A 26,579-nucleotide genomic window follows, 5' to 3' on the forward strand; every position below is an offset into this window, starting at 1 on the left:
GTATAATTGACCTGCAACACTTTGTTAGTTTCTAGTGCACAATATAGTGATTCGATATTTCTATACATTTCAAAATCACCACCATTATAAGTCTAGTTTACGATCTGTCAACATATAAAGATATTACAGTATTATTGACTGTATTCCCCATGCTGTACATTTCACCCCCATAACTCATTTATTTTGTAATTGGAAGTTTGTACCTCTTAATTTTCCTCACCTATCTCACTCATCCCAGTTGCTTCTTCACTCATTGAGCTGCTTTTGAATGTTCTAGTCTTTAAAGTCTGACACTCAAAAGGGGAAAAAGAGAAAAATGAAGGGGGGGGAGGGTCAGTGGTTCCCTAAGTCTGCTGCAGGTCACCTCTGCAGGAGAGGGAAGGACTTGAAACAGTGGGAGGAAGTACAGCAGCAATATCCAACTGCCTATTTGTGTATTCCTCTGAGATTAGAAGCAGCAATCAGTCATCAGAGCACAGATACCTGATATTTGGAAGACAGCTCCTTTTCTCCCACCCTGGCTCCTATAAGCTGTGTGTGGGGGTGCTCCTGAAGTGTGTGCAGGGCTGCCTGTCAGGGAGCTGTGGGGCAGGGTGATGGGTAGCTAAGAGCTGAAATTAACCAAAGTTGCAAGCCTTCTGTAGACTCAAGAGTTCCAAAATAGTTTCTGTCAGTGCATTTATTGTCTAGGTGGGGAGACAGATTCCTGGTGCTTCCTACTCAGTCATCTACCCAGAATCCTCACCTAATTGGCCTGACATTTTTTCTTTTTTTTTTTTTAATGATCTATAATATAGGATAGCTTAGGACCATGTTGGAAGTGCTTACTCATTTTCAACATACACTTGACAGACATTTATTTACTTCTCCCTCCCTCTCTCTCTTCCTTATCTTTTTTATTAAGAGAGTTGCTGCAGTCATTCTGTAATGGCTACGCATGGAGTGAATGTGTTTCATTTAACTTTGTGGGCATATATACTTTCCACATGACTTAAGAATAGTAGCAAATCTTTTAAATCATCAGTGGTCAGTTATAGTAAAAATAAACTGTAAGAAGAGGTGATGCATTCTTTATGGATTGTGTGACAGAGAATAGCATTTGATTTAATAGATTTAGTTACACCTACAGAAAGAGTTGAGAAAATTAATGAAGCTTGCAAATGAGATCAAATGAACTGAATATTTAAGAGATTTATCTCTTTAAAGATATTTGATTGGGAATATTGCAATTAATGTTAAAATTAAATTTCTTTAGAAGTTTAATCTCTTGATATTTGAATCAAGCCTTTTGAATCCCTCAGAGAAAAAGACAAAAATGATTATTAGAGGATTTATGTGCGCATATTATAGGAAAGTATAAAAAAATCAGAATGGAAAGCAACTGTTGCAAGTACCAGAAAATTATGCTATTAATTTAAGTGTCATCAGAGCACAAAAGATCACATTCTGGGACTGTGAGAAAATTATTAAAATACTGGAAATAATAGTACTTAAGATGAAGATATTATACTCTAAGATCTGGTTAAGTGACTGACATTATTATATCACTTCAGGTATTATAAAAGTAACAAAATGCTTTTAAAGATAATAGGCGTTACATTTTGAGATTGGCAGTGTTCACACTTTTCTGCTTAAGTGCTTTCCTAGTTTAACATAATCTAATAACAGTTATGGGGGAATAGCTAACATCTTTGTTCCCATGTATATCCTTTCTCCTTCCTTGCCCAATATATACATATAAAAGTGATAAGCTTTTATTATCTAAGTGGTGGGTTTATGAACAGTACTCTTCTGCTTTTGTCTTTGCTCTTAGAAATATAGCTGTTTTGTAAATTTTTTAGGTCCTAAATGTTGAGAAATCTACTGCAAAGAAGGTACTAATGTATAGATTAATTACTGTCCAGAAATGAGAATGAGTGTTTTTTTAAACAGCTTTTTTGAGGTATAATTGATATACAATATACTAAACATGTTTAAAGCGTATGATCTGGTGAGCATTGACAAATGTTTACACCCGTGAGATCAACCCCACAATCAAGATAATAAACATTTCCACAACAACCAAGTTTCCCGCTTCGCCTTTTTAATCTCTCCCTTCTGTTCCTCGTGTCCTTCCTCCTGATCCCCAGGCAACTGCTGCTATCCTTTCTAGAGTTTTATATAGTTCTATATACTTTTCTATGTCAGGTTTCTTTCCTCAGCAAAATTAGAGACTTATCAATGTTGTAGCATGTAATAATATTTCGTTGTTTTTAGGCTGAGTAGTACTCCTTTGTATGAACGTAACCATATATTGTTCATTTACCTGTTGATGGACAGATGGGTTGTTTCCAGGATGGGGCTGTTACAGATAAAGCTACTGTGAACATTATATGAATGTCATTATATGAAGATATGCTTTCATTTCTCTTTGGCAAATACCTAGGGTTAGAATGGCTAGATCATCTAGGTGGTGTGTATTTAACTTTTTAAGAAACTGCTGAACAGTTTTTTTTTAAGCGGTTGTGCTCTTTTACATTCCTAACAATAGTGTTTGAGGCTTCTGGTTTCTCTGCATCCTTACTGACGTTTGGTATGTCCAGTCATTTTCATTTTAGCCATTCTAACAGGTGTGTAGTGGTAGCTCATTTTGATTTTAATTTGCGTTTCCTTAATGACCAGTGATGTTGAACGTATTAAATGCTTGTCATCATATATCTTCTTTGGTGAAGCATCTACAAATCTTTTGTGTAAAGACCTAAATTAATGGAGGGATAAACTATATTCATGAGTTAGAAGACTCAGTATTGTTAACTTGTTAGTTCTCTCCAAACTGATCTATAGATTCAATGCAATCTCAATCAAAATCCCAGTAGATTTTTTAATTGACAAAATGATTCTAAAATTCATATGGAAATGCAGAGAACTTAGAATAGTCCAAAAAACTGAAAAAGAACAAAATTGGAGGACTACTACCACCTGATTTCAAGACTTATAAATTTACCTTTAAGACAAACCTATCTATCAAGGCAATGTAGTATTAATATAAAGTATGAAAAAAAGATCACTGGAATAGAGAATTTAGAAGTATACCCATATAACTGTGTATGCATACAGCTGTTTCCAGTGAAGGTGCAAAGATAATTCAGTGGAAGAAAGACAGTCTTTTCAATAAATGGGACAAATAATTTGCTATATATATATACAAAACAGATGAACTTCAATCCATATGTAAAAATTAACTCAAAATGAATCATAAACTTAATGTAAAACCTAAAACAATGAGACTTCTGGAAAAAACAAGGAAAAGCTTTGTGACTTTGGGATAGGCAAAGATTTCTTAACACAATACAGAAAACAAGATCCTTATAAGAACAAGTTGAGAAATTGGACTTAATCAAAATTAAAACTTTTTGCTCTTGAAAAATACTGTTAAAAGAGTGAAAAGACAAGGTATAGACTAGGAGAAAATATTTGCAAATTATGTATCTGATAATGGACTTGTGCTTAGAATATATATAAAGAGCTCTGAAAGCTCAATAATAAGACAACAACACAAAATAGGCAGAATATTTTATATAGATATATATTTTGGGTATTTCAAATATATCCCTTTTATTACTATTAAAGCTTTATATAAGTTAATTTCATGAGGAAAGTTTTTTCAAAATAGGTTTATTTAACTCTTGGAGAATTGACCATATGTTACTTCCCTGTTTGGCAAATGGCTTAGGAATCAGATAATTCTTGCTCCTTACTTCACTTCCTTTGCATCCACTTTTTACTCAGCCATATTGCTTCAGTTTGTTTCATGATTGTGTATCTTGACAAAACACCTCACCTAAGCTCTACCACTTATCTCTTTCTTTGCCCCACAGCTCTTCTAATGCTAGGACCAGTGATGTTTATGGGAGCCATTAGGGATACATATGTATGCAGATCTGGAAATGTGAGAGAATTCATAACCCTCCTAGGGCAACTTGACCAGTCAGGAATAGAAGACAGTGAATAAATGCTCCTGAGTTCTGTTTCTTGGGTGGCAATTCTGAGGAGCTTTCTCTAGAACTTCTCACGGAGCTGCCATTGACCACAGTAACCATCTTGAAAGTACACCCTTATTTTAGCTTTCTCTGCTCGCTTATACTGTTTCCAGTCCCTACTCCCTCTCAATCCCTGAGATTACTTCCAATAACCTATCTGTACACAAGCCCTGGCCTCAGGCTTTGCTTTTTGGGGGAGATCCCAAGCTCAAATTATCATTGCATGTATCACTTAACGTTATAGCTACAAATAAAGATGACGTAGGACAAGGGTCCAAATATATCAGTTATACTTACGGCACAGAAATTTACCTTCCTTAAAAAAATCCTGATGGTTGCCTTTTGCTTGTTTGATTTGTTTTTCAAGACTGAACAAAACCTTTGCAGAGCTATATGTGACCTTCTAAGCAATATAACTTGACGGGCCTTTTTAAAACTCTATTTATAATTCAAAGAGTGTACTAGTCTTCTCTCAAATGATGTCCTTACCCCTACAGAACTTTCTTTACAGTTGCTATCAGCTTCCTTTGGCTTGTCACCACCATTTGAAAAATTTTATGCAACTTCTATATAATAATGGGCCACAGCCACTAACTTCTTAGCTTGTACTTGTTACCCAGTTTCTTTGTCGAATATAAAAAAAATTATTAACATTTCAGTAATCGGGACTAGCATGTTTTGAAACGAGTTTAGACTTAAGCATATAAGCAATTCATCAGTGGATGGTGACAGTGGAAACCAGAGCACCGATTTCTTTCACGAAATATATATCCTCTAGCCATGGAGTTAATAAGAACATTTTCATCTCCTTCTCTATTTATTGGCTATGTGTCATGAGAAAATGTGATACCCTTCAAGATTTCTATAGAATACTGATATAACCTAGTTTTCTGATGGTTTATTTATTAAACATAAACAAGAATAACCAACTTGACCTTCCTCTGGTCAAATATTGGGGTACTTGATTCATCACACTTGCCAGCAATAAAAATTGGCAAGCATTTCCAAAATAGACTGTGTTTCAGTAATATAAAACTAGTCAGGAGATAGAATATGCCTTGTAATATTTTTGGAAAGGTCATGATTTGGTGACATTTGACCAGATGAACTTTCTAATGGTTCAATGATCTAAAGGTTTAAATGCCAAATCTATCATACCAAATAGACTGTTCAGCATTGTGATTATTCAGAAATTTTCAGTGCATCAACACAGGGATCTCACATACAGATCTTCTCACCGAGAAGCCTATATACAGAACAGTCCAGGTATCCTGATTTCAGTGCAGAGAATTTCATTAAATGCCTTAGGTGAACCTAATATTAAATTGATCTCTTATTAATATCTTTATGCCTGCTCTTTTCAAATCATGTCGAGATGTCTGTTTTTTTTCCCTCAAGATTAATACATTCTTTTTAATCTTCTGACCTTTGCTTTTCACACGGGAAGATTGGACTCCGTATCAGGAATATCTTCCCTGTTAAACCTAGCTCTTGTGCTCCCAGTGCATGGAATGTTACAGATACAGTTTTCCAATGTCTGGTGGTTAGTCTGTGCCTTTTTTTTTAGTGATTGCCTTACCCCACATAAAAATAGACAGATATATAGATAAAATAATGAATGTTGTGGTTGTTATGCCTTCAACATGGTATGCTGCAAATCTTTGGAGTAGGTAGAGTGGAATATAGAATATACTCTTTTCTCCTTGTTTTATGTTTTCTAACTTTCTCAGTGTTTCTCCTTTTTAAAAATTTTTTTTTGGCGCTTTAAGGACAAGGGGTGGTTTAGCATCACATCCTCTCCCTTCGAAAGCAAGGCTTAGGTGAGAGGCTCCTACATTGTTATCTTGGTTACTGGGATACTTTTCTTCTCTGTAGGATAGTTTATTGCTTTTGGGACACTAAGCCTTTTCTGTGTTTGTTTTTTGTTTAATTTATTTAATTATTTTTAGCTGCATTGGGTCTTTGTTGCTGCGTGTGGGCTTTCTCTAGTTGCGGCAAGTGGGAGCTACTCTCTGTTGCGGTGCGCGGGCTTCTCATTGCGGTGGCTTCTCTTGTTGCAGAGCATGGGCTCTAGGCGTGTGGGCTTCAGTAGTTGTGGCTCGTGGGCTCTAGAGCACAGGCTCAGTCGTTGTGGCGCATGGGCTTAGTTGCTTCACGGCATGTGGGATCTTCCCGGACCAGGGCTTGAACCCGTATCTCCTGCGTTGGCAGGTGGATTCTTAACCACTGTGCCACCAGGGAAACCCCTGCTTTTGGGGTTTTAAATTTTTTATTTTTTTGGTTTTGCTGATAATTTCTTTTGTCTTCCTTCTACAGTTTTTTTTTCCTCTATTTTATTTCTTTAAATTATGTATATGTGCTAAAAAGGTTGACATTTTCCTTTGATTAATGAATTGACCAGTTGCAGTGTTCCGGGTGTAATTTTTGGATCTTCATCATATTTGAGCTGTGTAGTTGCTTTTCTATACCTGCTAGAAATTTGTGGTTTCAAACCTATTCCCAAACTCAGAAGTTTTAGAAGACTGAAATTTTGTCCCTATATTTTAGGAAAAAAACAGTAGTTGTATAATGCATGTTTGACTTCTCCCCTTAAATACATGGGGATATGAAGTGTAATCCAGATATTTTGATTCTGGTATAAAAGTTCTTTTGATTAAAGAGGAAATGATTGTTCTGCAGTGAATCATATAAGTTATTTATAATTTATATATAATTTGAATGAGAAAATATGTTTATAAACACGATTTGGAAATAAATGGGAGTATGTTATAGTAATTGGCATCTTGAAAGGAAGTATACCTACTTTTAAGTGGACAGAATCACCTACTTCATGGATTTTCAAAGTTATATTTAGAGTTCTTGACTTTTAGAGCTGGAAGTCACCTTAGAAGTTATCTACCACACAGTCACATTTATAGATGTAATATTAAGTCTTTAAGAGGCTGGGTGTGTCTTGATATCAGATACTTTGTTATCAAGATTAGAATGGTGACCTCTCTGTGTACTGGGTTCTTTTATCTTTGTATTGGAGTTCCTAACATAGTCCTGACACATGGTTGAAATATTAGTTTCATTGAATTGAGTTTAGTATGTTTTTCACTATACACATTCATGAAATGAAAGGATAGCTGACAGACCATTTATTTCTAGTTCTACATGTGCTCCTTTATGATTATACAAATACTATATGTTATTGTAGGAAGTATGGAAAAGTACAAAGAAGGAAATAAAAATTTTTATATAAAGTGGGTTGTTTTTAAAACCACACTACCCAGGGACTAGTGAAGCCTTGGAACAAAATCATTGGTGCTGAATTATAATTGAACAAAACCACTCTTGATTATTCTGGAATGGATTAAGGGCATGTACCATGGTCCCATAGGACCTATAGAATGCTCACCTCTTCAGTGATGTTCTGTAATAAAGCAGTAACTAGTAATGGGAGTGCTGGAAGAAAGAAGCCATACCATGGAATTGAGCTACCTCAGTTATTAAAGGAAAAGTTACTCTGGGAAAGCAGACGCCCATCCCGTATACCTCATTATTCTCACCATCTTCTAACTCTGAGGCTTTGCTCATCTCTTCTCTTTCTCTTACCTGAAATTTTGCAATTAGAAATAATGTCTAAACTTATGAAGTTGAGTATTTTTTATGTGACTATGTGAATTTTTTCTCTAGGAAACTGTCTTTAATCGCCTATTTTTAAAAATACATATGTATTTTTTAAATTGATTTTCAGTAACTTTTTATATTAAGGGTGTTAATCCTTTGTCTAACATGGTACAAATATTTTTTGATTTGATAGAATTTCTCTAGGTCAGGGACCATATGTCTTTTAATTATAGTGGCTATCAATTTTAAGCATATACTGTATCCTGAGCACTTAGCATTTTATATCCATCATCTCACTCAAATCTTGTAAGGATTAACAGTATTTCCATATTGCAGAAGCTAAGTGAGATTAAGTAATTTGCTGAGAAAGATGCAACTAGTTTTAAGTAGTGGAACTAGGAATGAGACTAAATATTTGACTACAAGTCTATGATCTTAACTAACATACTCTATTGTATCTTGTATCAATCAGTATTTACTGTAGAGCATAACACCTACACATTATACACATTTGCTGTATTGAATTGTATTAAGACATAATTCATTTTGTAGTATTACTTAGTTTTGTGTAACTTGGTATACTATAAATGAGGACATGCATTCTTTGATTCTTGACCCAGATAGTTGTTGTATATGGCTACAAATTGACTATTTTAAGTTAAAGTTAAAACTTTTCTCCATAAGTCTAATTTTATAAACTGTGTTCCATTTTTACAAATTCATTGTATGCTTCCCTAAATCCCAAAATTGGTTGCAAAAATAAATAAAATATTAAACATCAACAGTGAAAAAAGAGTGAAATTAAAGTTATCACGTAAATGTTCATAAGGATGCCTTTCTTTTCCCTCATGAGCTTGAATCTTTTAGAAATATGTCTGGTAACATTTACACTATAACAGGGATGGCTGTTGTTCATTGTTCCACCTGTGGTTCTCAACTTTGCACAGTAGAATCACTTGGGGGAACTTTTGAAATTCCTAGTGCTAAGGCTGTATTGTAACAAGATCAATTAAAAAGGAATGGCTGAGAATGGAATGTAGATATTAGTGTTTAAGTTCTCTAAGTGATTGCAGTGTGATTTTTATTGTAGAGAAAGTTACAGGTAGTGATACCATTTGTGTGGTTTGTTATCTATGTCCATAGTTGAGTGAAATGCTAAATTTTACTTAGAGAATATAAAATGCATTTTTTTAACCCAACCTTATGATACTCTGATTAAGAACACCTATTACAGACATTTCAAAGATTATAACTTGCCACATACAGTGAGCCGATTTTCTCAGAAGGCATATTTATGTTTTGTTTTAGAGATAGTTTTAAATATATAGATTTAAAGATTTATGTAAAGAGATCAGTTGTTAAATATTTGAAAAAAATTAGTCTGTAACCTAATCCAGAAAAAATAGTTTTAATTAACTTTTAGTTATAATAAATAACTCATATAAGTTATATAATTCCTCCCAATATTTTATTATAAAATTTCAAACATACAGAAACATTGAAAAGGTTTATGGTGAATATTCATATATACACCACCCAGATTCTATAGTTAACATATACTGTACTTGCTTTAACACTTATTTTCCATTTGTACCTCTTTCCGTCCATAAATCCGATTTTTGAGGCCTTTCAAAGTAATTTGCATGTATCAGATCTTTCCCCCAAATACTTCAATATGCATAAACTAGAGTTCAGTTCTTTGTAAAATTTGGAATAAAATGCATAAATCCTAAGTGTATCATAAGTTTCAGTAAATGAATATACTGGTGCAGTCCATACTCAAGATGCAGAACATTACCATCATTCAGTCTCCTCTCTCTTCCCAGTAAATATCCATTGTTTTTTTTCCAACCATACCTTAGCTATGCCTGTTCCAGACTTCATATCAACAGAAGCATATAGTATGTACTCTTTATGTACGTAGGCTTCTTTCACTCAACATAGTTTTGAAATTTCCATGTTGTGACATGTATTAGTAGTTTTTTCTTTTTATTCCTGAGTAGTATTCCATTGCATGAATATACTAGAGTTTATCATTTCTCCTATTGATGGACATCTGGACTTATACCAATTTTTGACATTTATGAATAAACTATGAACATCCTTACATAAGTCTTTTTATGGACAGCTAAGTTACAAGTAAGGATATATTTAGTTTTTAAAGAAATCGCCAAATCTTTTCAAAAATGGTTGTGCCATTTTATACACTCACCCACAGAATGTGAGAGTTCATGTTGATTTACATCCTTACCAACATTTTGTATTTTTTTTTTTTTTTTTTTTTTTTTGCGGTATGCGGGCCTCTCACTGTTGTGGCCTCTCCCGTTGCGGAGCACAGGCTCCGGATGCGCAGGCTCAGCGGCCATGGCCCAAGGGCCCAGCCGCTCCGCGGCATGTGGGATCCTCCCGGACCGGGGCATGAACCTGCGTCCCCTGCATCGGCAGGCGGACTCTCAACCACTGTGCCACCAGGGAAGCCCAACATTTTGTATTTTAATGTTACCTCTTAATATTAACTTTCTCACCTTTTATCAGAGTTTTTCATTTGATTCACATTTTATTTTACATTGCATATTGTCTCCCCCCCACCCTCTAAAGAAAGAAAGCTTAAGGCAGTTGCACAGTAGTTTTGGTGTGATGTGAGACTGCTCATATTAAAAAATGAGGACTTGGCAATTTTTATTTTTGAAAAAAAAATTTTTTTAGAGAACTTTTCTCCTTGCAAAATACTTACTGAACTTTGATATCAAATTTGGTCATATTATAGGGTACTTCCTTGGCATTTATGGTGATGTATATAGAATATTTAATTGCACTGTTAACATTTAGACTTTTTTCCCCCATTTTCAGTAGGGTAATCAATTGAAAATTAAGAGTTTGTGAATGATTTAACAGACAAAATAAGCAGTTGTAGAAAAATTTTTTTTCAGAGGCTTATTGATAGAATAGTTTTAATGTCCACTTCATTAAAATTGCTAAGAGAAATGTTTGTGTCTCACTTTTCACTTTTTCAGACTTTCTTTATTTGGAACATAAAAATACTGTGTAAAATTTGATTATGACTTTTTAAAAAATTTCTTTTTTTGAAGCATAGCTAATTTACAATGTTGTGTTAATTTCTGCAGTACAGCAGATATATACATTCTTTTTCATATTCTTTTCCATTATGGTTTATCACAGGATATTGAATATAGCTCCCTGTGCTATATAGTAGGACCTTGTTGTTTATCCATTCTATGCATAATAGTTTGCATCCGCTAATCCCAAACTCCCAATCCATCCCTCTCCCACCCCGCTTCCCCCTTGGCAATCACGTCTATTCTCTATGTCTGTGAGTCTGTTTCATAGATAAGTTCATTTGTGTCATATTTTAGGTCCCACATATAAGTGATATTATTTGGTATTTGTCTTTCTTTTTCTGACATTCCTCACTTAGTATGGTAATCTGTAGGTCCATCCATGTTGCTGCAAATGGCATTATTTCATTCTTTTTTATGGCTGAGTAGTATTCCATTGTATATTATACCACATCTTTATCCATTCATCTGTCAATGGACATTAATGTGGTGTCCGTGTCTTGACTACTGTAAAACATGCTGTAATGAACATTGGGGTGCATGTATCTTTTCGAATTATAGTTTTCTCCAGATATATAATCCCAGGAGTGGGATTGCAGGATCATATGGCAAATCTATTTTTAGTTTTATGAGGAAACTCCATACTGTTTTCCGTAGTGGCTGCACCAATTTACATTCCCACCAACAGTGTGGGAGGGTCCCCTTTTCTCCACACCCTCTCTGGCATTTATTGTTTGTCAATTTTTTAATCATGGCCATTCTGACTGGTGTGAGGTGATACCTCATTGTAGTTTTGACTTGCATTTCCCTAATAATTAGCGATGTTGAGCATCTTTTCATGTTGCCCATCTGTATGTCTTCTTTGGAAAAATATCTATTTAGGTCTTCTGCCCATTTTTTGATTGCATTGTTGATTTTTTGATATTGAGTTATATGAGCTGTTTGTATATTTTGGAAATTAAGTCCTTGTTGGTCAAATCACTTGCAAATATTTTCCCTGACTCTGTAGGTTGTCTTTTTGTTTTTTTTTATGGTTTCCTTCCTTTGCTGTACAAAAGCTTGTAAGTTCGATTAGGTCCCATTTGTTTATTTTTGCTTTTATTTCTGTTGCCTTGGGAGACTAATGATGACTTTTAGGATTTGAAATTCACTTTTTCTGTAATTATCAACTGACTTCTAGTTTCAGGGTGGTTGTTTCATGGGTTTTTTGTTTTTATTTTGTTGTCATTTTTTTTTTTTAAAAAACCTACCTTTTCTGTTTAAAATACAGAGTTAGCATTTTAAGCAGAGCTATGTTTAGGATTTTATTTACATTCAAGCATACAAGAAATGGACAATGTGTTTGGGGGAACTTACTTTCAAGTGAAAGATACCATGTGACAGCATTTTATGACTTTTTTTGGTTAACTTTTCCTTGGATTTTCAATGAAATAGGTAATTATAGATTTTAAAGTATAGATATAGATGGAGAGAGAGAAAGGAGAGGGACACTACTATACTGATTTTTAAAAAGAGTTGTCTCTTGAACAAACAGTGTTGGGAAAATTGGATATCCATATGCAAAAAAGTGAAATTAGACGCCTACCTCATACTGTATACAAAAATCAACTCAAAACTAATTAAAAACTTGAACATGAGACCTGAAACTGTAAAACTACTAAATGAAAACATAGGGGAAAAGCTTCTTCATATTGGTTTTGGCAGTGATCTCTTAAATATGACACTGAAAGTACAGGCAACAAAGCAAAAATAGACAAGTGGAACTACATCATACCTTTAAAAGGCTTCTGCACAGTAAAGGAAACAATCAACAAAATGAAAAAAGCAGCCTATGAAATGAGAGAAAATATTTGCAAACTATCTGATAAAGGGTTAATATCCAAAATATACAAGGAACTCCTGCAACACAACAGCAAAAAAACCACCTGATTAAAAAATGAGCAAAGAACTTGAACATACATTTCTCCAAAGAAGACATACCAATGGCCAGCCAGTATATAAAAAGATGCTGAACATCATTAATTATCAGGGAAATAAAAATCAAAACTAAAACATGGTATCATGTCATAGTTTTGATCTGTTAGGATGGCTATTATCAAAAACAAAACAAACCAACAAACACTCCCACAAAGTAGCCAGTATTGGCAAGGATGTGGAAGAATTGGAACCCTTATACACTGTTGGTGAGAGAGTAAAATGGTGTAGCAACTATGGAAAACAGTATGGAACGGCCTCAAAAAAGTAAAAAATATAACAACCATATGATCCAGCAATCCCACTTCTGGGTATATTCCAAAAGAACTGAAATCAGAGTCTTGAAGAGATACCTGCACTCCCATGTTCATTGTACTGTTACTCATAATAGCAAAGATATGAAAAAATCCAACTGTCCATCTGTTTATCTGTCATAAACAGATGAATGGGCAAAGAAAATATGGTATATACAAGACAGCTTTAAAAAAGAAGAAAATCCTGCCATTTGCAACAATATGGATGAACCTGGAGGATATTCTGCTAAGTGAAATAAACTAGTCACAAAAGGACAAATACTGCCATGATTCTACTTATATGAAATATCTAAGTCAAACTCATAGATACAGAGAATACAGTAGTGGTTGCCAGTGGCTGGCGGGTGGGTGAAATGAGGAGTTGGTATTCAGTGGGTACAGAGTGCTAGATGAATAAGTTCTAGAGATCTGTTGTACAATACAGTTAACAATGCCGTAGTGTGCACTTAACAATTTGTTGAGAGGGTAGATCTCATGTTAAGTGTTTTTAGGGATCTCATGTTAGAGATCCCTTGTTAAGTGTTGGCTATATCTATTACCTTGATTATGGTGATGGTATTATGGGTATATGCATATGCCCAAACTCAACTTGCGCATTAAATATGTGCAGTTCTTTGTATATCAATTATACCTCAATAAAGCTGTTAAAAATGCCAACATACTGTCCACCAGTTGGTTTATAATGTTTGCATCTAGTGATGAATGACTTTTATTGTAAGCAAAGAAATTACTGTATTAGACTTACATAGTACAAAAGTCAATTTAGTTATAATAGGGGGCTATGTCTAAAGGAAGAAAATTCAGTTAGAAGGTTGTTTTAGTAATCTACTTAAATCTATGCTTAGATTCCTGGCTTGGGCAATAGGGCAAGTAGTAGCCCCTTTCACTAATAAAAAAAAACAGCGGGAAGGAAATTTTTCTTTGGGAAGATGATGAGATCCGTTTGGAACCATCCAATTATGGTGTGCATCTTAGACAGCCATATAGATGTTATCTATATAGAAATGGCTGAGTAGGTTTGGAGTTCTCCATCTGGCTTAAAAAAATTTGGGAATGATCATAGGGAACGTGGTTACTGAAGCTTGGAGTAGTAAATAAACCCACAGAAAGTATTTCAATTTACTTTATGTAAACATATCTATGTATACATATTAAACAATATTAATTGTAAGCCACGATAAAGAACTGTGGTTTTAATCACTAACGATAACATAAAACATAATTTGCAAGGTACTTGTAAATAATGGTGACCAAATAGAATGGTGGTTATCAGTGATTATTTTCTTATGTCAAATAGTTCAATTAAACAAATATTTATTGAACAGCTCTTGAAACTTGTGTTGCTTTTATTACGTGGTAGTATCACAAAGACAAAACATCACTTGGAGAAGAACTGCACTTAAAACAGTTTGTTGTAAACCAGGAAATTATAGTATCAGGTTTCCAGAATACAAAAATCAGCTTAATCACAATGTAAATAATGGGCTTTAGGGGAATATGACTAGAGGGGAAAAAAATCCAGTTAGAATGTTGGTTTGAATGGTTTTAAGAGAGGGACTGATCTGTTCAGGTTTATATTTTAAATAGGGTACTCTGCCGGAAGGTTGTTTAAGGCAAGGATGGCAAGTCTGAATATGGAAATAAGAATAGGGGATTATTTTAATAATATATAATAATACTAGGATTAATAGAGTTATCAAGAAATATGTTAGATATGGACTTAAGTCTTATGTTAACTTACAGAATTTATTAGGTATCAGAGGAAATCTACAAGGACCAAAGCTGCTTTCTTATTTGGGTATGTAAAGAATGGTGGTGCATTCAGTGAAAGAGGAAATAAAGTGCAGCTCACAGTTAAACAAAAAAGAAACACTTGGGTATTTAGTTTTCTGATTTCTGGATTCTGGCATCTAAACTTGTGGATAAGTATGGTATACTAGAAGAGAATATTCTACCCTCAATATACTAGTAATAAAAGGTTATTTTTACTCACTAAGCTGTAGTTCCTACTCTTAACTTTTTTCTGTGTGTAGAAGAAGAGTTGAAACTGCTTTGGTGAATCTGAGCTATGAATCCATCTACGTGTACACCCTTACTCAAGTGATGAGATGAAATGGGTTTTCCTTAAGTACATAAGTACAAAATACATGTTTAAGGACGTGAGTTCTTTCTTTTCATCTTACTCAGGGTGTATCATATTCTTGAATTGTTGGCTTGTATCAGTTATTTTGGATGAATACATTTGATACGAGCCAGCAGTTTTTCAGTGACTTTTTTATATGTTTTGCTTATTTGAAACAGTAAATAAAATCCTTAGTTCTTGGGCTTCCCTGGTGGCGCAGTGGTTGAGAGTCCATCTGCCGATGCAGGGGACACGGGTTCGTGCCCCGGTCCGGGAAGATCCCACATGTCGCGGAGCGGCTGGGCCCTTGAGCCACAGCCGCTGAGCCTGCGGGTCTGGAGCCTGTGCTCCGCAACGGGAGAGGCCACAACAGTGAGAGGCCCGCGTACTGCAAAAAAAAAAAAAAAAAAAAAAAATCCTTAATTCTTTTTAAAACTGTTTTAGTTTTGACTAAAATATTTAGTAAATGGTTGTATCTTTTAACCATACCACATTATTTTATAAGAAACTCTTGACTTTATGAATTGATTTTTAAAATCGATGGCTTTAGTTCTTGTCATTTAGTGAAAATGTATTTAATTCCCATAAAGGATTAATGCCTGAAATACTGAATTCAGAGATTGGCTAAAAATTTAACATCAAAAGAAATCCTGTTTGTAATTTGTTGAATTCTTTAAAAGTGTGTAAAACCTTTTCATACTCTTTGTCTAATTAAGTCTGCAAAGTTATTTATTAACAGTGTATAAAAGTAATTTAATCAAATTACAAATAGCACTGCATTTAACTTGATAACTGAGCGAAAATAAAAATATTTTCATACTAAAATTGTAGACACTATGCTAAATGTATATTGTATACGTTAATAATAGTAATTAATACAAGGTATACCTTTCCATACATATAGTACAAAATGCATCATAATAAATATGGTTTGTAAAAAGCAGTTCTTTCTTGATAAGTGCACGGTCCAGTGACAATCGAAAAAGAATTCTGTTAATACTAGTAGTGGTGAAGAGATGTGAAGCAGGGAGAGTTGACTGTTGTTTACTAGAGTCTAGTTTTAGCTGAAATGAAACAGAGCTTAAAACTTGTAAATTGAGTTGTATCCTAAGTGAAAGAAAGTCCACTATTGATAGTGTCATACAGCTTATTCAGCTTTCGTCTGTCTTTTCACAGAGCTCCTTAATAAGCATTCATAGTCAGTTTTTGGCAGCACTGGAATCACTGAAGGCATTCTGGGATGTTATGGATGAAATTGATGAGAAGACTTGGGTACTTGAGCCGGAAAAACCTACAAGGAGTGCTACAGCACGCAGAATTGCATTGGGTAGAGTAAAAAAGGATTAAGGAGGTTTTTTTAAAAAGATGTTTGATTGTATTTTGTATTACTTAGGAAAATGAATCTAAGATGACATTGGACTCTTAGATGACTTTTTTTGTATGAAGTCAACTATTAAAACTTTGGGAGATGAACTATGATTTCTTTTATTACTATGTATTTAAATGTAAATATTTCAAGTAGAAAGGGCAAGTACTGAGGTGTTTCATTACAAAAGGTGATGATCTAATCCATGGAAGTAGCATTCAGAGATAGTATTTAATTAGCTTTCAATTAGCACAGAAATTGTGGAGTAGATTTTTCAGAACTTCCATTACTTAGGAAAAGAACTGTGTTAGAAATAATGAAGTCTTCATTCGTGAAACTAGACAAGTACGAACAAGTTTGGAAGTATTTTCTGACAGAAATATAGAGGAGGGTAAAAGAACCTGAAGTGGGTCATGCATGCCATTGAAGAGTAAAAAGAAAGCTTTACAAAATAATAATTGAATATATTTTAAGTATTTAATTTACTATAAATATATGAAATTAATAAGATGTGGAATAACCATAAATATCATCCTGGAAATATTACCATATTCTCTTTACTATGAGATGATTGTTTTATGTATTCTCATTATGACCAAGCAATACATGAAGTCAATTTTAAAGCTCAACCTCTCAAGATTTTAGATGTTTTAAAGTATATTTGAGTTCACAGTAAATACTATATAGTTATGAAGGATATTTTGATATTTTGATGTGAATCATATCCGAATTAGTTTCTACCCAGGCATAATAGATTATCTGGGGGGAAAAGTGACATGTTACTATGAGAAGAGGAAAGTATAATTGCGCAGCAATTCTACAGACAGTACTGTTACTTATCAAGTTTGAAAAAGTCTTAACAGTATTTAATTTGGAATAATTAACCAAGTTATGGTATATTTGTGAACAAGTAGATACTAAAATGTTTTCTTCAAAGAAGTGCAGTAATTTATTATCTTAATGGCCCCATTAAAATAATTATTTCTCTTAGGTTATGATTAAATATACTTCTCATTGTTCAGCATAAACAACCTGGTATTTATTCACTCTCCCTATATTTACCTTTTAGCTCCTTTTTTTTCTTCAGGCATTGATTTGCCCTTTTAGGACCAGGTTTTCAGCAAATTAATCAAAAGACTAGTTAATACAATCATTGTTGTTAAGTGAAAGTACTTTCTGGAGCCATTAGGTGACATAAAGGCTAACATGGAATATGTGTTCATGTAAAAAATGCATTAACCAATGAAATTATAAATTAACTTTTTGTAATTTTGTTTTTCTTATTGAATTACCTGGACTTACTTTTTTATTTTACTTGATTACCTCTTTTTGCTAGATCTGTAATAATTGTATTTATATTGTTGCCAACCTGAGCCAGAGGATTATTCTATAGTGTATAGAATTTATCAAGACATTTTTACCATAAAAATGAAACCCAAATTAAGCTTAAACAACCACACTGTGTACCTTCAAAAACAATAAAATTTCTGAAATTTGTACATACTCTAGTACAGTTAAAATTTATAAAAGAATTTAGTGCCAAGTAGAAATAGCTTTTCCTTAGATTCTGTAAACTGTTAGTTGTTTTTGTTATTAAATGAACAGTTTCCAAAAATTTAATATGAATTGACCCCTTTGTTAACTTATCCAGGAAAGCTTCACAGGGAGATAAAGATTTCAGAAAATGTTTTTATAAAACTCAAATCTTAAACATTTATTTTTACCATTTATTGTATTTTTAGTCTTTTATGTTTGTTCTATTACTTTTCAAGAATATTACGATATCATTTAGATTATTTCTTAAACTTGTGACTTGTAATTTTTATATATTAAAGGTTTTTATCATTCCATAGAAAATTTTTATTCAAACTTTAATGCAATTCTGAGCAGAATTCGTATCTAAATTAATCATATTAACTTATGGATTGGCTCTGTTTTTTGAAACTTGGGATCCCCAAATCTTTAGTCATGATCAAAATTTTCAAATTACTTCTTTTTGTTAAATTATAAATTAGTAGTATATTTACCTTTATAAAAAACTATATATATAATACAATTAGTTAATCTTTCCTTGGGTATACAATGAAATAAGTACCCAGACAAATACTCCTTTATTTTTTGTTTCATTATCTGTTCTACTTCTAAAAGCTTTAATATTCTTTTATTCTAGGGAATAATGCTTCGATAAATATAGAAGTAGACCCCAGGCATCCTACTATGCTTCCTGAGTGCTGTTTTCTTGGAGCTGACCATGGTATGAGATCTCAGGTTTAAATATTTTTAACAGAATTATAAAATATTTGTCTACCACTGTAGACAAATAATTAATTGTAATTACATATTATAATTAAATATTAATTGTAATTAAATATTCTAATATATTAATGGTAAACATCTTAAATGAAAATGTCTCATTGTGAACTGTGTACTTCTGTGTTTTAATATATAATATATATGATTTAGATTTTCTAATCACGTGCTTAGGAAACAAATCCTGTAATTAACAAATATTATGTATATTTCAAAGTTGCTAATAGATTAGATCTTAAAAGTTTTCATCAAGAGTAAAAATCTTTGTAACTGCATGATAGATGTTAACTAAACTTGTAGTCGTTTTGCAATATATACATATACCAAATCACTATGTTGTACACCTAAATCTGTAATACAGTGTTATCAATTATAGCTCAATAAAAAGAGACAAATTCTGTGCCAAATGTGACTTTACAAAATGACAGCAGCAAACCCTAAATTATTAAACTTTTTTTTTTTTTTTTTTAAATATTTGAAGTGGTAAAACCCCTGGGAATTAGGCTGAGCAGAAACATACATTTGTGGTAGGTATCTTTGCAATATAATTGTTACTTTTCTACGATTTTACAAATTTAATAACAGGTTTTTTTCATGTTTTCAGGGATCCAGAAAATAGCCTGTTACAAAATTTGAAAGACGTTTTAGAAATTGATTTTCCAGCTCGTGCTATCCTGGAAAAATCTGTAAGTCTTATCAGTGCTTTGATATTCCAAATAGTGTTGTATAATGAGAGTCAAATGTTCTTTTAGGCACCAGAGAAAAATGAGGCTGAAAGGGAAGGAATTGGAAGAATATTATAATGGACTTCTGAACTGCAAGTGGCAGTTGCATCAAAGAACTTGTTAACCTTTGATTGGTGGTTATAAGTGTACTTTTTTCATGGTCATTGTAGCAGTAAAGTGATTAATGACATCTTTATTATTAAAAATAGGGGAAAGGTCCAATGTAGCTAATGAGATGTTTGGATTTTCTATACTATCTGCTTATGGATGACTGAAATAAAGTTCTAATTAGCTTGAAACAAGTGTTTGTGAAGGTTGGCAGCATAGTTTTTCAAAATTGAATAGACACTACTACACTGCAAAAATAAACTAAGAATTGATTTTTGACAAAGCTGCTAAGAATGTAGACTACTAAAGTGGTGGGGATGTTTTTGTCTTTTTCCTTTAGTTGCAGAATTTTGAAGTTTAGTATAATCACCAGCTAATGTCAGTTCCTGTCTTTGCATACTGCAGTGGCATTATACTGATGTACACAGTGGGAATATTACTTAAGCCCAAAACATCTTGTGAGCCAAAAGTAGAATCTGCTTTTTGGTATATGTATATTATTTATTGGATGAAAAAGGCAGCTGTCTCTTACAGATAGCTTTTCTAAGGTGTTAAATAGTGATGTGACTGTATTTTCTGTAACAGCAATATAGTTACCTTTATAAAAATTTAATAGTATCTAATACCATATTATTCACTTTTTAATTTCACCTTGTGTATTCTTATAAATATTTCTTTTTTCCCACCACCCCATCCCCCAATATTTCTTTTCTCTTGAAGGATTTTTCTATGGATTGTGGAATTTGTTATGCCTATCAACTTGACGGTGCAATTCCTGATCAAGTGTGTGATAATTCACAGTGTGGACAGCCTTTCCATCAAATATGTTTATATGAGGTAAAAATAAAAATATCAGTAAGACTAACAGCATAGGAAATATGCATATTTGAAATCTAAACAATCTAAAATCAATAGTGATCTTTTATTGCCTTTAACAGTTCCTTTAACAGTTCATTCCAAATGTGTATTTTATTTCTTCGTGGTTACTAATGAATTTATAAATGTCCTAAAGTATCCAAGAAGTGGGAAAATGTATCTAGCATATACTCATGGACTGTTTATTGATGCGTAACAAATTAAACTGATGAAACATTGGAATCTTTCTGTAAATATCTCATGTAACCACAATGCAAACTCTGTAAACTCATCCGAGTAGGAGTAATGGTGGCAATAAGGTGAAAGGGAGCTAGTACTGTAGAGTACCTATTACTTTTTCAGGCTATATTTAAGTATAGAATAAATGTAATAATCCTACTTTCGATATTGAGAAGAATGCATTTTATGATCTAAATAACTCACAACACTCTTAAGTCAATGACACTTTATTTACTGTATACATGAGAAGTCTGCTTTCCTTCCTGTCTGCAGTCACTTGCTCTCTAGCACTCATCTTAGGGCACAATGGACATATGACTAACCGTATGTGCATCTATATACAAAATGACTTGCAGCTTTCAGTTTTTAAAAACTTCCTTTGGTATTACCTCCTGATTTTTGTGATCAGAGATAGCAGCTGGTGCTAGTGGCAGTTTAACAGTGGAGAATTTAGGTAGAGATGTTAATTTACCTTATATAAAATCATAAAATACTAGGTCTAATTATAGAGATACTCTTAAGGGAACATGTGCTTTCTTTTGTAATAATGAAAATTCATTTAATTTTTAAAAATGGATTGCCTCCTGCTTGTAATTAATGGATTGAGAATTAACCCTACTATTGGTGATTAAGATCAGAATTAAGACCTAAATTTTAAAGAGCCTAGGATATCTTTTATAGCAGGAGTTCTTAATTTGTGATTAATGGATTTAGGGAGGGTCTGTGAACCCCATGGAGTTATTTTTGTGTACATCTGTTTTGGGGTAGAGAAGGTGCATACTTTTTATCAGATTCTTAAAGGGGCCTATAATTTGCATATAAATCAGTGGTATAGACCTTGAAATCCATACTGGTTTCCCCTTGTTATTCAGCATTTTAGTAGTTTGGTATTGGCTCAGGAGATGTTCCTCTTACTCTTGCAAAAGAAAATTAAGAAGGCAAACCATCTGGCATAAAAATATAATGCACTCAAAAAGAAAAATTTATTTGGAGTACCTGTAATATGTAATCATGTTGACACTGCTCCCTTTCTTCTCTTTTTAAAATCTTCAGTGGTTGAGAGGACTACTGACTAGTAGACAGAGTTTTAACGTCATATTTGGTGAATGTCCATATTGTAGTAAGGTAAGCAAATTATTAATCACATTTCATAAAATGTGCCTAGCTTTTAGTAATATATTTTAGAAGATAGCTGTATAGTATATCAGCGTATATAAAATTTTTGGAAACATCTATGTATTTAAAAAAATTTTCTAAGATAAATTGTCCCTATTAATTTTCAGATTTCTCCTTTGATCAAAAAAAAGTTAACCCCTTTTCTAGATTTCCTAGGTGATCTGAACCTTAAAAAGTATTTTCAAAACTCTGTCATTACACCATCTCTAATATAAAGCATTCCTCTTTTTATAAGCCACTTACCTTGAAAATGTCTGGGAGAAAAGCCTGAAATAAGAATGCAACATTTCTGTGAAGAACTGGAAACTTAAATTAGCAAAAGGATTTTATTTGATATCTTTAGAGAAAATATAAAGCAAGACATACTAATATCAAAAGAAGAAGAATGGTGAAGCCATAATAATATACATCTGCCTTTATCTCTTCACTAAGAGTAAACTGGGAAATTGTAAGCCAAAATCCTGTAGAACTATCTAATTCTGTGACCTCCATACCAGTTGTAGAAGTGTACGTGTAGCAAGATGGAGAGCTTGACTTGTTGAACATATCTGGACTGGTAAAATCTTGATGGGGTTCATAAAATGAATTAGGGAACTGTATACAGCTGGATTTTTGTGGAGAACTTTTTACTCCATTCAGAAATTCTTGAGACTCACAGTGTTTTTGTCTTCTCCTTGTGCTTTCCTATGAGAAAATACATATGTTTGTTAGGTTTGAGTTATCCAGGTGTTTATTTTGTGTACTCTATAAGAATGCTAAATAAAATTTGTTACACAAGATCAAGTTTTTGTGTGCTTTTTATTTTTCCTGAGAAGTTATTTTTAGGTTCTTGATTTTAAGTGTTTATAAAGTACTTACCAGCATCAAACGACCAAATCTGGTTAATTTGATTGATTGGTTCTTTTAAACCAAGAAGTAGGCTATTTCTTAAATAATTTATCATCTAAAAATAGGATAGAATATGAAAAAATGAATTTTTTGGCAAGAAAAAGAAACAGGCTTAATCTTATGGGGATAAGACAGTAATAATTAGAAGGACTTTTGGTCGGTAATAATTAAAGATACTAGAAGTACTGGAGCAAGATGATGGTGGTGCAAGTGCTGTGCACCCACAGACTGGCCTTAGTTAGTGGCCTGCCCCCTGTAGCCTCCTGCCAGAGCACCAGAGATTGACTGACATCTTCCCATAACAGACCTCGAGAAGACAGCTGGTAAAAATCTTTATTTGTCCGGAAGCTTATCTAAGAAAAGATGCTCACCCTAAACTCCTAAGCAAAAAGGAATCAAGCAGTTTATACAAATTTCAGTTTCACTGTGTCAGAAGAGATGTCTTGAAGGCTCTTTAGCTTTTCCATTAAAAAGAAATAAATTATTGAGATAACTATAAACTACTCTTTACTGCCTGAGAGCTAACAAAGTCACATGAATGCAATTTTCCTAAAGTTTTGTCAGCTTAATTCACTAAAGGCAAAATGAGTTAATGGTTACTCCAATAGGCCCATAAAGCATTGTTCTTGCACAAAGAAAAAGAAATACACCATCAAATCATATTTCTAAAGGCTGAGAGCCACAAGCAAGCTAACCTAAACTGCATTTACATATAAGTTACATGTAGAAGTGGATGATCTAGTTAATCCCCGTCTAGGTAAGAACAGAAGTCAAACTACTAAAATTTCAAGATAGAATCATCTCTTGTGCAACCTAAATACCTTACCTCTCTTTAAGCAACAAATGATGTCAAATGGGAAGGCACTCATCAAAGGATTTAACCACCAGCCGTCTTCAGTTTACTGAGAGCTGTGATTGGGAGAGACAGTCTGGCTAGGGTTGGAAAACTGTGGCTCATTGGCTAGCTGCCTGTTTGTGAGTAAAGTTTTACTGGTACATAGCCCTACTGACCACCATTGCCTTGCATTAAGCAAGGGACAGCAAAGGGGCAGCAGCTCACAATCCTCCTTACTAGAAGACATCAGTCTTAGTAATTAACAGAGAACTACTAGATGAAAACAGCAAGGTTAGATCACACAAACCAATGGGATCTAACTGATATTTATAGAGCATTCCACCCCAAAACAGAAGAGTACATGTTCTTTTCGATCGCAATTGGAATATTCACCAAGATAGACCGTATCCTGGGGGTTATGTAATAAACCTTAACAAATACAAAATTATACAAAGCATGTTCTCAGATAATAATATAAATTAGAAATCAGTAATAGAAAATCTTTAAACATTTGGAAATTAGACAACACACTTCTAATAACCAAGACATCAAAAGAAGTCTCATGGGAAAGTACAAAATTAAAATACAATATATAAGGATTTACGGGATGCAGTTAAAATGGGACTTAGTAGGTCATTATAGCATTCAATGCTTATATTAGAAAAAACAGAGGTTTCAAATCAGTAGCCTAATCTTCCACCTGAAATAGAAAAAGAAAAGGAAAATACACCTAAATCAAGCTGAAGGAAAGAAATAACAGGAGAATCTTCAAACATTTGAAAAATTTTAAAAACTCCGGAATGGGTCAGAGACCCAAGGGAAACTTAAAAATATATTGAACTGAATGAAGATGAAAACGTATCAAAATATATGGGACATGGCTAACACAGTGTTAGAAGGAAAATCTCTAATACTAAATACTTATATTAAAAAAGAAGTCTCAATTCAATAACTGAGGCTTGTTTCTACCTCAAGCAACTAGAAAAAGAGAAAATAAATACATAGCAGAATGAAGGAAATAAAAATAAGAGCAGAAATCAATGGAACTGACAAAACAAAAATAGAGAAAACTCAAACAAAAGCTGGCTCTGTGACCAATAAAATTGATAAACCTGACCAAAAAAGAGAGAAAACTACTGATACTTGGAAAGAAATATTACTATAGGCTTCAATCCCATTTAGAGAATTTAAATAAAGGAATACTATGAACAGTTCTACAAATAAAAATATAACAGCTTGGACAAAACAGACCAATTCTTAGAAAAGCACAAATTATCAAAAATAACTCAAGATGAAATAGATTAGGGGGTGGTAAACTGTGGTCTGCAGGCCAAATCCAGCTCAACACCTGTTTTGTAGAACCTGCCACCTAAGAATGGTTTTTACATTTTTAAATGGCTGGAAAAAATACTTTGTGACACCTGAAAATTACATGGAATTCAAATTTCACTGCCATAAGTGTTCTGCTGGAACTCAGCTATACTCATTTGTTTACCTATTGTATATGATGCTTTTGCACTACAATGCATAGTTGAACAAAAGAGAGACTATATGACTTGTAAAACCTAAATATTTACTGTCTGGCTCTTTATAGGAAAGTCTGTCCACTCTTGAAATAGATAATCTGAATAGTCTTAGTAAAGAACTTGAATTCATAGTTAAAAAAGGAAAAGAAATCTCTAGGCCCAGACGGTTTCACTGGAGAATTCTCTAAAACATTTAAAAAGAAACACTAATTCTATTCAATCTCTTCCAGAAATTAGAAGATGTCTCAACTCATTTTATGAAGCATTACCTGATTCCAAAACCAGAAAAAGACAATAAAATAAAAAGAAAACTACAGACCAACAGTCTTCATTAGAGATGTAAAAGTCATCAACAAAATACTAACAAACTGAACCCAATGACAAATGAAAAGAATAATACGCCATGACCAAGTGGGGTTGACTCAAGGAATATGAGTGTTTCAATATTCACATATCAATCAGTGTCATCCACCATGGTAACAGTATAAAGGTGAAAAATCATATGGTCATATTAATAGATATAAAAAAGCATTTGACAATATTCAACACCCATTCATAATAACTCTCAATACACTAGAAATGGAGGGGAACTTCAACTTGATAAAGAACATCTACCAAAAATCTACAGCTAACGTCATACTAAATGGTGAAAGGCAAAAAACTGGAAGAAACTCATATGTTCTTCAACACTACATCCATACCTCAGAATACTACCTAGCAATAAAAAGGAATGAACTATCAATAGATGCAAAATTTGCATGGATCTCACGGGTGTTACGGTGAAAGAAAGCCAATCTCAACAAGTTACATAGCGTATAATCTGATTTATACTGACATGCTCAAAATGACAAAACTATAGTGATGCAGAAAAGACCAATGCTTTCCATGGTTTAGGACTGGGGAGACAGTGTCACTATAAAGCAAAATGAATAAAGTTACCATTATCAGGAATGGATAAAGAAGACATTAAAAGTATAACGAGAATATCATGAACTACACAGTGCTGACAAATTTGACAAGTTAAATGAAATGGACAAATTCCTTGAAAGATCAAATTACCAAAACTGACACAAGAAGAAAAAGAAAATCTAATAATCACTATTATCTGTGATAGAGAGTAAATTCATAATTTGAAATTTTACTACAACAAAACTCTAGTCCTAGATAGTTTTCTTTCTAAACTGTCATTTTTATGAAAGGCAAATCTTACTGAGACATTTTCTGAAAATAGACACTTCCCTCTAATGTAACATCTAATGACTGGAAAACAGAACCATACAAGGATATTGAGAGAAAAGAAAATTTACCAACCACTATCTCTCAACAATGTAAATATAAAAATCCATAACGGAGAAATAGCAAATTGAATTCAGTATGACAACACATCATGACTAAATGGAATTTATTCCAGAAATAAAATGTTAACATTCAA

The 26,579-nt window shown here is 33.2% G+C and overlaps 2 protein-coding genes across 16 annotated transcripts in view; one reads left to right on the forward strand and one right to left on the reverse strand.

Moving 5' to 3' along the window:
- FANCL (FA complementation group L) overlaps window positions 1-22,681 on the forward strand; it is a 78,269-nt gene extending 55,588 nt beyond the window's left edge. For 6 of the 8 annotated variants that reach the window (XM_089923158.1, XM_089923155.1, XM_089923159.1 and 3 more), the window contains 6 exons: window positions 16,295-16,445; window positions 18,655-18,738; window positions 19,276-19,321; window positions 19,399-19,480; window positions 20,348-20,464; window positions 21,776-22,681. In XM_089923158.1, coding sequence (XP_089779284.1) covers window positions 16,295-16,445; window positions 18,655-18,738; window positions 19,276-19,321; window positions 19,399-19,480; window positions 20,348-20,464; window positions 21,776-21,907 — 612 coding nt within the window. In that variant the 3' untranslated portion in view covers window positions 21,908-22,681. The remainder of the gene's footprint in view (window positions 1-16,294; window positions 16,446-18,654; window positions 18,739-19,275; window positions 19,322-19,398; window positions 19,481-20,347; window positions 20,465-21,775) is intronic. The other 2 variants (XM_089923156.1, XM_022597336.2) reach the window with 1 other exon arrangement.
- The window catches only part of VRK2 (VRK serine/threonine kinase 2), a 97,673-nt gene continuing 93,304 nt past the window's right edge, over window positions 22,211-26,579 (reverse strand). For all 8 annotated transcript variants that reach the window (XM_089923150.1, XM_089923148.1, XM_089923154.1 and 5 more), the window contains one exon: window positions 22,211-22,582. In XM_089923150.1, the coding sequence (XP_089779276.1) occupies window positions 22,238-22,582 (345 nt within the window). In that variant the 3' untranslated portion in view covers window positions 22,211-22,237. The remainder of the gene's footprint in view (window positions 22,583-26,579) is intronic.

The sequence above is a fragment of the Delphinapterus leucas genome, chromosome 13 (assembly GCF_059928025.1).
Source record: "Delphinapterus leucas isolate spDelLeu-1000000601 "Yukka" chromosome 13, BTC_Dleu_Yukka2, whole genome shotgun sequence".
In the NCBI taxonomy this organism is placed as follows: Eukaryota; Metazoa; Chordata; class Mammalia; order Artiodactyla; family Monodontidae; genus Delphinapterus; species Delphinapterus leucas.